At 37.4% G+C, this 13,811-nt stretch overlaps 1 protein-coding gene across 1 annotated transcript; it reads left to right on the top strand.

Moving 5' to 3' along the window:
* Window positions 1-347: 347 nt before the first annotated feature.
* LOC117321064 lies at window positions 348-1,184 on the top strand. Its single transcript, XM_033875547.1, has one exon. The coding sequence runs from the start codon at window positions 348-350 to the stop codon at window positions 1,182-1,184; it is 837 nt and encodes a 278-aa protein (XP_033731438.1).
* The last annotated feature ends 12,627 nt before the right edge of the window (window positions 1,185-13,811 follow it).

The raw sequence follows: 13,811 nt of genomic DNA, 5'->3' as shown, positions 1-13,811 counted from the left end.
GACCTGTGCCAAAAAATGTGTCCACTAGTTGGGCTCCGTGGCAGGCGGGGACAAAAATAGTGAACAATTTCTACACACATATGGGTACAAACGATAAAAATGACACAAAACGCAAAGGCGAGTCATCAAACACAACAGACACACCACAAACAAAAACAATACCTAATTCAACCCCACAAACAAAAGCCAAATCAAACCCAAAACGCAACCAAAACAACATCTGGAACTGGAGCCTCTCCGTTGTTCCCTCATTTCCTAACCATGTCCTCCAGAGATAAGAGTTATCGCCCATCCTGTTGAGGAAGGGAATTCAGGGAATAGCGGGCGAGGTAAAATCCGTCAAGCCAATGAGATCGGGTGTTCTCCTCATTGAGGTTTACCGCCGTCAACAGGCGGTTAACCTCATGGGTACTTCCAGTTTTGCCGGTCTCAATGTCGAGGTGAAGCCCCACGCCTCACTGAATTCTTCAAAGGGAGTAATCAGGTGCCCGGCATTGAAGAACGACTCCGAGGCCGACATAGTGGAGTACTTCCAACATGTTGAGAACATCCATGTTTCGGAGGTTAGGCGGATCCGTTCCAGACGCAACGGCCAAACAATTAATACGAACACTTTTATTCTCACGTTCGGAGTGCCGCAGCTACATCAGACAGTAACAATAGGTTACCAGAGGCACGGTGTCTCCGCCTACATCCCCAACCCTCTGCGGTGCCGTAACTGTCAAAAGTACGGACATCACGAAGACAGATGTGGACGGAACACTGTCTGCGAACTCTGCGGACGTGAAGGCCACACAGACAACGACCAGTGTAACATTGTTGGCAAACGATGTATAAACTGCCAGGGTGACCATGCGGCCTCGTCTCGAGACTGTTCTGCCTGGAAGAAGGAAAGGGAGGTACTCCGGGTGAAATATACCGAGAATATTTCCTTTCCTGAAGCCAGGAGGATAGTCGAGAGCAAGGACAGCACAAGCCCCACATTTGCCACAATCGTTAAAAAGTCGACAGCAGATACCATCTCAGTAAAGGATACCTCTATCCAAGCATTTGAGGACCAGTCTGCCTGGGGCCCATATGCTCCCGAGATGGCAAACCAGCCAAAACACAAACACAAACAGTTATTTGGGAAAGCCTCACGCTGGAGTGCCACCCCAAACCTCCAGAGCCTTCAAAACCCATAAAACACACACCACCACCAATCGAACCATCGCCATCGAAAACAAAAACCATCACAAACGAACGGAAATCTAAGGCAGGTGCCGACCACCATAGACGACGAACTCTTTCACAGCCGTCGGTCGACACCTCCCGAATTACCAAACGACCTGCCATTACACCCCCTCAAGACCAAAGAACACCAAAATCTAGGGCACGGATCAATAGGCATCCCTCCCTAAACAACAAACCGACCAAGGGTTCAGATGACCCTATCCTTGGCTACAACAGGTATCGCGTTCTTATGGACGACAGTGAATAGCATATCACCAACGTTGCTGTTACTAGACAGCCTACACCAGGCAGCCATGTCAGTCCGAAGAACGACCAGCATGAACCAGGATAATGGCCAATAATAACAACACGATCATACAATGGAATATACGCGGACTACGGGCAATTATAGAAGAGTTTCAAAATCTATCGAAAGAGTTAAGACCTGCCTTGTTTTGCCTACAGGAGGTCATGTTAAAAAACCCAATTACTCTTAGAAATTTCTCGCTTTATAATAGCACCACAGCTATAGTAATCAGGGCAGCAGGTGGCGCAGCTGTGGCTGTCAATAAGAATATTCTTCACAGAATGATCACGTTAAACACAAATTTACAGGCTGTCGCTGTATGTGCAACTTTACACAGACAAGTAACTGTCTGTTCCATTTATCTTCCTCCAATTGTTGCTTTCACTAGTAAGCAACTGAATAACCTCGTCGCCCAACTCCCAACACCATACATAATTCTCGGAGATTTTAATGGGCATTACAGCCTGTGGGGCTCCCTGAACACAGACATACCTTTTTAACAATAACACGCCAACATATTTACACCCTGCTACAGGCTCTTGTACCCATATCGACCTATCACTATGCCATCCCTCCATTTTCCTCGATTATGACTGGAAGGTTAATAATGATTTATGTGGGAGTGACCACTTCCCTATTTTTCTAAATAATATTGGGACTCCTCTTGATAAACTACTTCCTCGATGGAATATGCACAAAGCAGATTGGGTTCAATTCCAACACCTGTGCAACGAGGAGCTTACTGTAGAAAAACTAACTAACCTCGATGATTCAATTAAGACATTCACCGAAACTCTTACTTCTATTGGCGACAAAGGTATACCAAAGTCCGTTCCAAAACCTACAAAGTTTCTTTTATCTGAAGAATCTTTTATTAATAGATCCGGCCGAAAGGCAGCTCTAAGACGATTTTTGACTTCCCCAACTGTTGAAAATTACAATAATTTTAAAATTTGGAGGGCAAAGGCTCGGCGATCTATCAAATCCGATAAACAGAATAGCTGGAAGGAATACGTATCTAAAATATCTTCAAACACATCATCTAAAAAGGTTTAGGATCAGTTGCGAAAAATAAGTGGAAAAAGAAAAACGGCACCATCATCCCATCTTATCAATAAAAAACAAATTTTCTCTTCTAAATCAGAAATTGCAAATGCATTCGACAAACATATAGCCCAAAACTCATCAGCCAAAAACCACTCTAAAAAATGTCAAACATTCAAAAAAGAGAAAGAAAAGAAACGCTTCAATTTTAAATCCTGCAACATAGAAAGTTACAATAAACCATTCGATCTCCCAGAGTTGCTTGAATCCTTAAACAAATCACACGATTCAGCAGCTGGGCCAGATGAAATTCCGTACCAATTCCTGAAACATCTACCGTAATCATCCTTTCGTTGTCTCATATATATTTTCAATCAAGTCTACGAATCTGGAAAGATCCCAGATTATTGGAAGGAATCTACAATTATTCCAATTCCAAAACCTGGTAAGGACACCACCGAACCAAATAATTATCGTCCAATCTCTCTAACGAGCTGCATATGCAAAACACTTGAACGGATGATAAACACTAGACTAGTTTGGTTCCTTGAATCCAATAGTATTTTGAGTCCACTCCAAAGTGGATTCAGAAACCGCAGAGGAACGGTAGACCATCTGGTCAGATTAGAAACTTTCATTCGAGAAGCTTTCGCGAAGAAGGAGCATACGATACTATATGGCAATATGGTATTATGAAAGACCTGCATGAAATTGGTGTACGTGGGAATCTCCCTAAATTCATTTCAAATTACAGACATTACTGACAGACATTTTAAAGTTCGCGTAGGTTCAACTTATTCTGAAACAGCCAAACAGGAAATGGGAGTTCCTCAGGGTGGGATCCTTTCCGTAACACTTTTCGGTCTGAAAATCAACAGTATAACTAAATGTCTCGGTAAGTCAACTGAAGGGTCTCTATTCGTCGATGACTTCTTGATCTGGTATAGGTCAAAGAACATGCACACGATAGAACGACAACTTCAACAATGTTTAGGCAAACTACAAACAAGGGCAGATGAAAACGGCTTCAAATTCTCCAGATCAAAAACTGTCTGCATGCACTTCTGCCAAAAACGAAAACCACATAATGATCCAGTTCTAACATTAAATGGTATCAAAATTCCAGTTGTCGAGCAGACTAAATTCCTCGGACTAATTTTCGATTCGAAACTCTCCTTTGTTCCACATATAAAATACTTGAAGGATAAGTGCTTTTACGAATACTATCCCATACTGACTGGGGCGCAGACCGTGAAATGCTTCTGCGCCTTTATAGGGCACATATTCGATCAAAACTCGACTATGGCTCCATCGTTTATGGATCGGCACGAAATTCTTACCTGCAGATGCTGGATCCTATCCAAAACCAAGAATTACGTCTAGCACTTGGTGCTTTCCGAACAACACCAGTGCAGAGCCTTTATGTAGAGGCAAATGAACCATCCTTAAATGACAGAAAGAAAAAAACTTGCTCTTCAATATGCCGCCCAATTGAAATCCAACCCGAAAAATCCAGCCTTTGACCTTGTTGTCAATCCGCAATATCAAAACATATTTACTCAAAACCAAAAACTCTTACCAACATTTGGCATTAGAATTTCTAATTTTCTTCAGGAACTTAACATCAGTTTAGACAACATAGGCGAGTACACCGTAACTGATGTACCACCGTGGCTTGTCGAAACACCTGATATTAACCTTACTCTACATGAGAGGGCAAAGTCGAGTGTATTACCTGAAGAGCACAAATCTTCCTTTCGGGAGTGCATTGCAGATTTTCCTGATCATGTTCAGATATACACTGTTGGCTCAAAAGATGGTGAGAAGGTCTCAGCAGCATGCTACGCCGATCACCATTGTTCTTCAATCCGTCTACCAGATGGCGCCTCCATGTGCCATCGATTTGGCCCTCGACCATATCGATGAACAACGCATCAAAAAGGCAATTATTTGTTCTGACTCTCTGTCTGTCCTTCAGAGTTTACAATTACGAGACCCTACAAATATACTCATTCAAATCATGCTTTAAATCTGCAACAAACAAATCAAAATACCATATACAGATTTCAAAACTATAATTAGTTCTGCCATCCAGAGTAAATGGCAGCAACGCTGGTCTCTCGAGACGAGCAACAAACTTTTTATAGTACAACCGAAACTTAAAACATCAACACCAAGTCGGAAGGAGCGTAGAGAGGAAATCGTCCTCTCTCGGCTCCGTACCGGGCACACATATCCTACCCATTCGTTCCTTTTGAAACGAGAGGATCCACCGGTGTGTTATGCATGTGATGCTCAATTCACAGTGGAGCATTTTTTAATAGAATGTTCCGATTTCGAGCACATTCGTGATAAATACTTTCGAGTCCCGGATATGAGAACCCTTTTCAGTTCCGTGGATTCGAAAACAATATTTAGCTACTTGAAAGAAATCGATCTGTTCTATAGACTTTGATGTCTTTTACGTTACTCTCTTTGACGTTTTATTTATATCACAAAGTTCACATAATCTATTCGTACATATATATATTTTACCATTTTTAACCAACTTTTTTATCATAATGATCTAAATATACAATACGAATGCTTTTAAAAATGACAAATTTTATCTGATTTTAACTTTAAAAATAAAAAAACGATAGTATACTGTTTGGCCCTAAATGACCCTAGTTGTCAATGGGCCGTAAAACATAAACAAACAAACAAATAAACAAACATCATCCAGATGGTGATGAAAAACGTCCGACTCTGAAGACGAGTATATCATCGAAGTAAAGTACATGTATACAATATATCTATGGTCACTCAAGTTTTTTTCTCATGAATTCCTGAAATGCCCTATGGCCTCCCGATTATCCAAAGGGTATTCTGAACCACTAATTAAAGTGTCGTTTATTTGCCCAAAACTAACTGGGACTACGAGGATAATCTCTAACTCCATTATAAATTACATCCGTTTTGGAATTTCCACATCCCGGCCAATTTCAGAGCCCCAATATTACAAAGCATGAGATTACTTTGTGTCCTACTATGAGACTATCCAGTTTTACGCGCTGCTTTGGTTACCAAAATTGAGACATTTTCTTCAGTTTCCTCTACAATAAACCTCATAATCAAGAGATATTTCATCCCCATTTGCAGATTAAATTCTCTCTCTTACAGTTCCTTAATATATCGCACTCTCACCTCTGAAACATTAGCTCAAATCCAACTGTAATATATCATACTAATTGGTGCACCTGTATCCCAGAGGACTTCATGATTCTTAGCCTCTATGTTTACATAGACCATGTATTCACTCACCCCCAAAGTGTTTAATCAATTTTGTTTAAGATTTAGGCGAAAGATGAACAGTTCAGAAAGACTGATGCCTTCTTTCCGTAGAGTTTGTATTAATTCGCACAACAGTTTCTGCACATAGTTTTTCCAATTCTCTAGGACTGCTATCGCTGTTGGAGATCTCTTTAACGATCACTGAGTCTTCAACGACTAATTTCCGTTTCCCGACGGTGATTTACAGTCGCGAAAAAATATTCCAAACTGACGCACCGGAATAAATTAGCACAGCGCTGGCCAGATTCTCCACGAGATAAACATTTTCTCTTCACCGACTGGACTTTCCTCCCCTCAGGAGTGTTGGCAATGTTATTTGAACTGTCCAAGGACGCTGTCGGCTTCCAATTCCGTTGTTTTATTCATTTACATCAAATTGCAAGGATTTTAGTTATTTTAAATTATCTTGTTTTGCACCGAAAATGTTCACGCGAATCGATTGGTCTTTTGAACCTATTCTTGTTTCCGAATCAGATATCCGAACATATTCTTTCATTTCGCGAAAGTGGACTGACAGTTTATGTTATGACCGGTTCTGTATTCGCGGTCTGCGATTCCTGCTTAACCTGAAATGGTTCTAGACCTTCTAGTAACGTGTAAAAATCGTCATCTTGACCAAAAAGGTCAACATGTTCCTCCTTTCTAGATGAGCCCAACCGTTGAAATTAGAAAGGGTGGAAACGGGGGAGCGATGTACCACAGTCAGCCTACAAAATGAGGAGAGACAGGTTCAAGTTTTATTGAATAATCTAAACCGCAACATAACATCATTGCATATACATGTAATACGACATACCTACATGTGTCTTACGATGCCGTTCTGGTATACCCATACCATATCCATATTCATGTGTCATACAATGTTACAGTAACATAACCATATACATGTATACGACAGTACAAAGTCCGACACTACCACCACCATTTGACTATTTAGATTAGACCGCAGTGTTTGTGGTAAAGTGTGACATCATGAAATAATTAAAACACATAACTAAGCTACCTTAATTATATATTGCGACAAAAATTGTCAAAGTGTAACAAACCTGTGACATTATAAGATGTGATACCGTGTGACATGATATGTGGCAATAGAGTAGGATCATTTCTATGGCTTTTAGGCAATTAATCAAACTGATGATATCATTATTCAACCTCTCCTGTCGGTCAACATGATTGCGGGACCAAATCAACTCGTCGAGTGATATTCCTGATCAAGAGAGATAACTCGTGCAATGTTCACAAGTTTTATGAAGTATGATAGACTATTTCATTATTTAGACATTACATTACAGGCCTGTTTTCACTGATGACAACTCTCGTTTATCCATTATGATGATATTGTTACATCTTCAGCCGATTTCAAATGTAAACTCAAAATAGCATCCGTTCGTTATGGGCCGTTAGGTGGTCTGAACGACTTTACAAACGTTTTAAAATAACTGATAAATATCATTCATGTAAGTGTTATTAAACAGATTTACATGGAATATCACTCTTATCAAAAACATCAATTATAACATTTGTTCGTTTGTTTTGTGTTTGATTTATAACAGAGTTTATATCATCACAACAGTCGAGTTGATATGAGGATTGGTGCCAAAGGAATATGACAAAGAACAGGGAGAAACGGCAGAGAGGAATGAAAGCCGTTTGACAAAAGTCCCCTAAACATAAGACACAGAATTACACACCCAAAACTACAGGGAAACCACGCGAAGTCGCATCCTACTATCAACATGGAGTGTTGAGAGAATGTTTCTCTCATTCATTTAAATCAACATGGAGTGTTGATAGATTTGTTCTCTCATTCATTTAAATCAACATTTAGTGTAGTGAAGCAAGCGTTATTCTTATTCTCGTCAATTCCGCCTTACCAATACACGGTAAATCCACCCAAAGGGGAGGGACACTATTAGTCGCCTTTTACGACATGCGGTGAGGTACAAGAGGCAGCGTTCCCCCTCCCCTCTGTACGGGTTAACAGTATGGTGACAATAAATTCTCAGATCTTTATAGAGTTTTTAAGTATTTAGTACTTATATCGATACAGAATTCCTGACAAACAGCACGTACCACGTATTTAGTATATCCTGTATTTTGTTTTATGAAGTTGCACTATTGAACTTTCTTTAACTACACCGTCTGTATTTTAAACGAGGAATGAAGACCGAGTTATTTATGCTAGAATATATAAAACTTGATTCCGTATGTAAGAGGCCCCACACACCCTGTCGCAATCAGTTACCGAAATCGTTTGAAATTTTTAGATACATCCAGCAACACTAACGTGTCTGTTTTTAAACTTTTTTTGATGAAATCATATATCAATGTCCAGATAAGAAGTCTTCCTGACTTCAGTCCGTAGTAAATATACATTATACGGTTGTTGTTGGAGGTTTGATTTCTAACAACAATCAAGATACCCCGGTTTACAAATTACCAAAGTGACATGTATGTGGCACACTGAACATATTTCTATGTACTTTAACATCTGCCGATGTGTTTTAGGATCATATAAATTTTACTTAATATCAACAGAAACTAGGCAGATCATGATTAGGCAGTAACAAATGTTACTATTTTAGGCTTACTTGTGGAAAGGCCCCTTCTATATTACAAATTTTGTTGAGACCGATTTTAGACTATTTACACGTGAAGACAATATTTGAGGAAGGCTGGTTGCTCAGAGGGATATTTAATTTGTATTAGCTATGTTAAATTTCAATTTAAAAAACTTTGCTGATTAATAGTCTTGGGAAATGAAAAATAGCGACAAAACTTTAACGGAAGACGTAGTCGATTAATATCCCCCACTCTCCACAGGTCTTAACAGTCATTTGAATATATATTGCACTGAACAAGTAAGCTATAACAAAACTCGGTGTTTCTAGACAAATCTTCATAAATGTAATAAATTATCCTACCGGTGTTACTACAAATAAACTCTCAATCACTTTAATATTTGGATTCATCCATGTATTGATATTTTTAAATAAGACTATCAATATCTTAGAATCTTCGGTCATACCTGTTGAAAATGGATAAGTAATCACTGTGTTACTGTGTTGCTATCATATTATCAGGTAAATCACGAATACATACAAGCGTGACAAATAAATTTATATAGATGCAGATCATATCAGTTAACAATCTAATTAAGAATTTTTCATGGGGAACATTTTAGAAATTTTGATACAGACGAAGATTGTAATATCCTTACCTCATCCTTTTCCGAGTGTGTGCATCTATGCATACCAATGAAACAAGTAACTGATTCAGAACTACGATAGGAAATCAGGAAAAGAATCACGATAGAAAAACAAGCATTTATATTAAATCCTCCAAGCGACATTCTGAAATTCAAGCAAAAGTGAAACAAAATAAACAGTATGGAGAAGAATGTTAAAACATCGCATTATGAAAATATTAACAATGTTATTTATAATTGTGTTGTGAATGATTTTAAAAATTGGATATTTATGTATAGTCTAATTGATAAAACAGCTACATCAGAATCTCTCATTATATGACGATGGTACAAGTGAGTTAATGCACGCTGATAAAGAAAAAGTAGGTTTAGTAGGTATGTTTGTTCCATTACTGTTAATATTGATGAACCACTAACATCCCAGAATTTCCTTCAAGATACACGTATTCAATGGAATATACTGTTTTCTCTATTACTGAAGTAATGGACATTATTTTAACTTTAAATAAATCTAACGATATGACCCTTTTGTATGAACACCTAACAGGAATTGTTCAAGGTCATTATACCGTTACACAATCACTTAAAATGTATCATAATATTTGTTGGAATAACGAAATAAGCCCCAAATATGAATGGTATTCTTTAACATTCATAGAGTTTTTGGCATGGTCGTATGAAAATCCTAAAGCATATCATTTTAAATGCAATATTCTTAATTGGTTGAGAGATTATCGATGAGGTAGAAATCAAATTGTATATGGGGGAAACACATACCTCAAGTATTGTCAAATTAGCTTCCAAATATATATCTTGTTTACGACAATTGAAATTTACAGTAAATAAAGACATTCTACCTAAGGAATCAGGCCTAATTGCTGGTTACCGGATCCAGGGGCATTAAAAACAGTGTCAAATGGGTCACCTTAGCTTTAGTATAGCAAAGGTTATTTTAGTTGGCGTGACTTGATACATAGATTATCATGCAAACATATAAATACTCTTGTAAAAGTGATTATATAGCAACTATGAATCTATAAAAATTGCAAAAATCTTCTCTAAAAATATGAAACTAGTGATATCATTTTTGTAATAATGAAAGCAACAGATTGTCGCAAATGATTTTTAACAAAATTTTAAACAATAAGTGATATGACGAAATGTTGAACTTTGCTTAAATTGGCATTCTTAAATTGATACCTAGCGGTTTCTGACTTTCATGAATTGTGTCAAGTATTATTTTTGCGTGATGTAATCTGTTTGTTGTTCATTCGAATATTGGGACCGTCGGAAGCTACCTTGAGAGATTTGAGATCGGTTTAAGCAATGTATTCAAATTCAAAAACCGTACAGTATTTTTATACACTGAACTGTAAGTTTATGTTAAACAATTTAAAAGTTGAAGTTGACAAAAAGATATACATTCACAAGTCTTTGTGCTAACACTTTAATAAACTTAAGGCCAGGAATGTGGCTAAAATCCCAAATGATTGGCATATTATTCACTTTTGAAGTACGCTATGCATATTTGTAAAACTATTAAAAAGTGTACGTAATGAATCTCTCCAGTTTGGCACAGAAAACAAGGTAGCAGGACCACTGTCGTGTATCCGTAGGGTAGCATATTTTCAAGATTGCGGGCCAAGGTAGTCACAGACGGTAGAGTGCAAAATGCATCACCTTTTGAAATCAAATCATTACATCATTAATCTTAAAAAGACCATTCGCTAACAGGAACACGATAGTGAAGACTAAACAAGTATACTCTATGCGTGCTAATATAAATTAAAACACAGTAATCAGATTCCGTTTTGTTCTTTTTGTACTTTCTTTCAAGTAGTTTAGGGGATTTACCTGTAAGTGTCCAATACGTTACCTGTGGTCGGTTTATATTAAGATCTTATGTAGCTTTCTGTTTTATAACTGATGCTGTTTTGGACCGTTACAGTTACAGGTACATCCTTGACAGAATTGGTGAAAGTGAAAGTATGCAAAACTTAATACTGATTCCAAAAACACTGTATTTTCAATCGTTACAATATTTGCTTCACTGTTCAGGATTTAAGTTTCAATGCCTTATTTCCTGATGTAAAATCAAATTCCCTATCACTACCTTCAATTTTGAAAATTTGTTTGTTTTTTCAATGATTAATGCTCACCACCATCTCATATATAATTTTTGGCCTGTACTCAGTGCCATTTTTATTCCTGACCTCAGCAACAAAATAACTTCCTTCTGTTCAGTTATTGTTAACTGAAATAAGTTTATACTGAAACAAAATGTTTCTTTCAGTAGTTGCAAAGTCTAATCTGTTTTCTTAATTAATCGTCTCCAACCGCTCCATTCCTCCATCTGAAACGTCGACAAATATTAAAGAATAAAGAATAAAACTTGAAACATTATACCAAAAAATGTACTTTTCCTTTTCTTGACCTTACATGTCATATATCCCCAGTGTAAACTGCATTCTGCTATTATGTTACTGTGTAATAAACCTACCGTCACCATCGGAGGACATTTTGCATATGGCATCAGCATAAAAGAAAATATGCTATGTGTTAGTGTCCGTGATATATATGTACCTTGGTTGAATGCAATTAATTGGTTTTCTCACGTCATAGCTCAAAGCAATGGACCTAGATTTTTTTCTGACTGTTTTAGATAAGAGCTAAGCCTCAAACTTTACTATATGTGTGAGATTGAACGGGCCTCGACACTGCTCACCTTTCAAACAAATAGCACAGTTTTAGGCTTATCTTATAACTTAAGAAAATTTTAATAAACAGATGCTCTAAAAACAGTAAACAGTATTTGTAAATACAGGTGAGGTAAATACGGCGAAAGAATGTATGAAAGATATAAAAGTAGATTAAAAAAAAAACCTATTTAGGAGGCCCCGCCCTTTCACATTTAGAGAGAGGAATCGATTAAAAAGTTTAAATACACAACAACACAGGTGTGCCAGTTTATTTGAATCAAACATACGTTTTTGTGTGAAATACCATGTCTATGTCACCTGACTCTAATCCGTAATCATTGATGACATTTCGTCACAACAGTCAATATAACAAATAACCAAATTGATATTTATGTGGCAGTCATACTATTAAAATGTTTGTATGGACGAGGTATTACCGGTAACTATCTAACCATCTGGCGTTGCATTCCATGTCAAAATTCAGGTGAATACACAAAATGTACTTGCTCCGCTTAGGAAAATACTTGATAGCATTTTCTTTCGAAACAATCCAATACCCTTTCACAAAAAATGATTGAACTAAATATTATACTTGCTGCGTTTCATTCGTAGCGCATAGGGCTTCATTTTGGTGACGTTGATTGAAAGGATATAACGATCAAGTCATGTGATCTTGACTGCACCTATCTGCTCATAGATGAAGCCAAGATAACCATTGAGGCAATGGGAGACTGTGATGCCAAATGTAGATATTCATTTATAGATAAATGCGACATCTGTTACTTAAGGCTTATCTAAAATTGCTATTCACTTGGGTGCAGATTACAGGATGGTCAAAGTTCTATTATGGACTTAAGTATCTGATGTTTGTTGTTACGCTGATGGCCACATCTACGCTATTTGTTTATGCTTTATTGAAATTATTCTATTGATATAATCATCAGGTTGAGGCATGCGGCCACAATTAAAAAACTTCTGTCGCTATTTAGGCGTAATTCTTCAAAGCTTTTGTAAGACTAAATGAAAACATTATTGGTGATGATAGAGTCATTCGGTCATTCGGACGCTTGTCTTGTAAAACGTAAAAAATGTAATTAGCGCTATGGTGATCTTGTATGACTAAACGTATGAACAGGTCAAGAACGATATTCTGGCATTTCAACGAACACAATTTCGAAAGTTTGAGATAGTGAACTCATTTAGGAGTCAATTGATCATATTTAATTATTCAACAAACATTTTAATATTCAACAACGAGGTGAAGGTTTCACTCTCATAAATCAACATGGAGCATGTTATTAAGATTTGAAGAAGTTCTCCTTAATCATGGTAAATCCTCTCAAATCAACATTTAGTGTAGTGAAGCAAGCGTTATTCTTATTCTCGTCAATTCCGCCTTACCAATACACGGTAAATCAATCCAAAGGGGAGGGACATTATTAGTCGCCTTTTACGACATGCGGTGAGGTACAAGAGGCAGCATTCACCCTCCCCGCTGTACGGGTTAACAGTATGCTGACAATAAATTCTCAGATCTTTATAGAGTTTTAAGTATTTAGTACTTATATCGATACAGAATTCCTGACAAACAGCACGTACCACGTATTTAGTATATCCTGTATTTTGTTTTATGAAGTTGCACTATTGAACTTTCTTTAACTACACCGTCTGTATTTTAAACGAGGAATGAAGACCGAGTTATTTATGCTAGAATATATAAAACTTGATTCCGTATGTAAGAGGCCCCACACACCCTGTCGCAATCAGTTACCGAAATCGTTTGAAATTTTTAGATACATCCAGCAACACTAACGTGTCTGTTTTTAAACTTTTTTTGATGAAATCATATATCAATGTCCAGATAAGAAGTCTTCCTGACTTCAGTCCGTAGTAAATATACATTATACGGTTGTTGTTGGAGGTTTGATTTCTAACAACAATCAAGATACCCCGGTTTACAAATTACCAAAGTGACATGTATGTGGCACACTGAACATATTTCTAT

This window comes from Pecten maximus, unplaced genomic scaffold (assembly GCF_902652985.1).
Source record: "Pecten maximus unplaced genomic scaffold, xPecMax1.1, whole genome shotgun sequence".
NCBI lineage: Eukaryota > Metazoa > Mollusca > Bivalvia > Pectinida > Pectinidae > Pecten > Pecten maximus.
The sequence above is the reverse complement of the archived record's forward strand: the minus strand, read 5'-3'. Positions and strand labels throughout refer to the sequence as shown.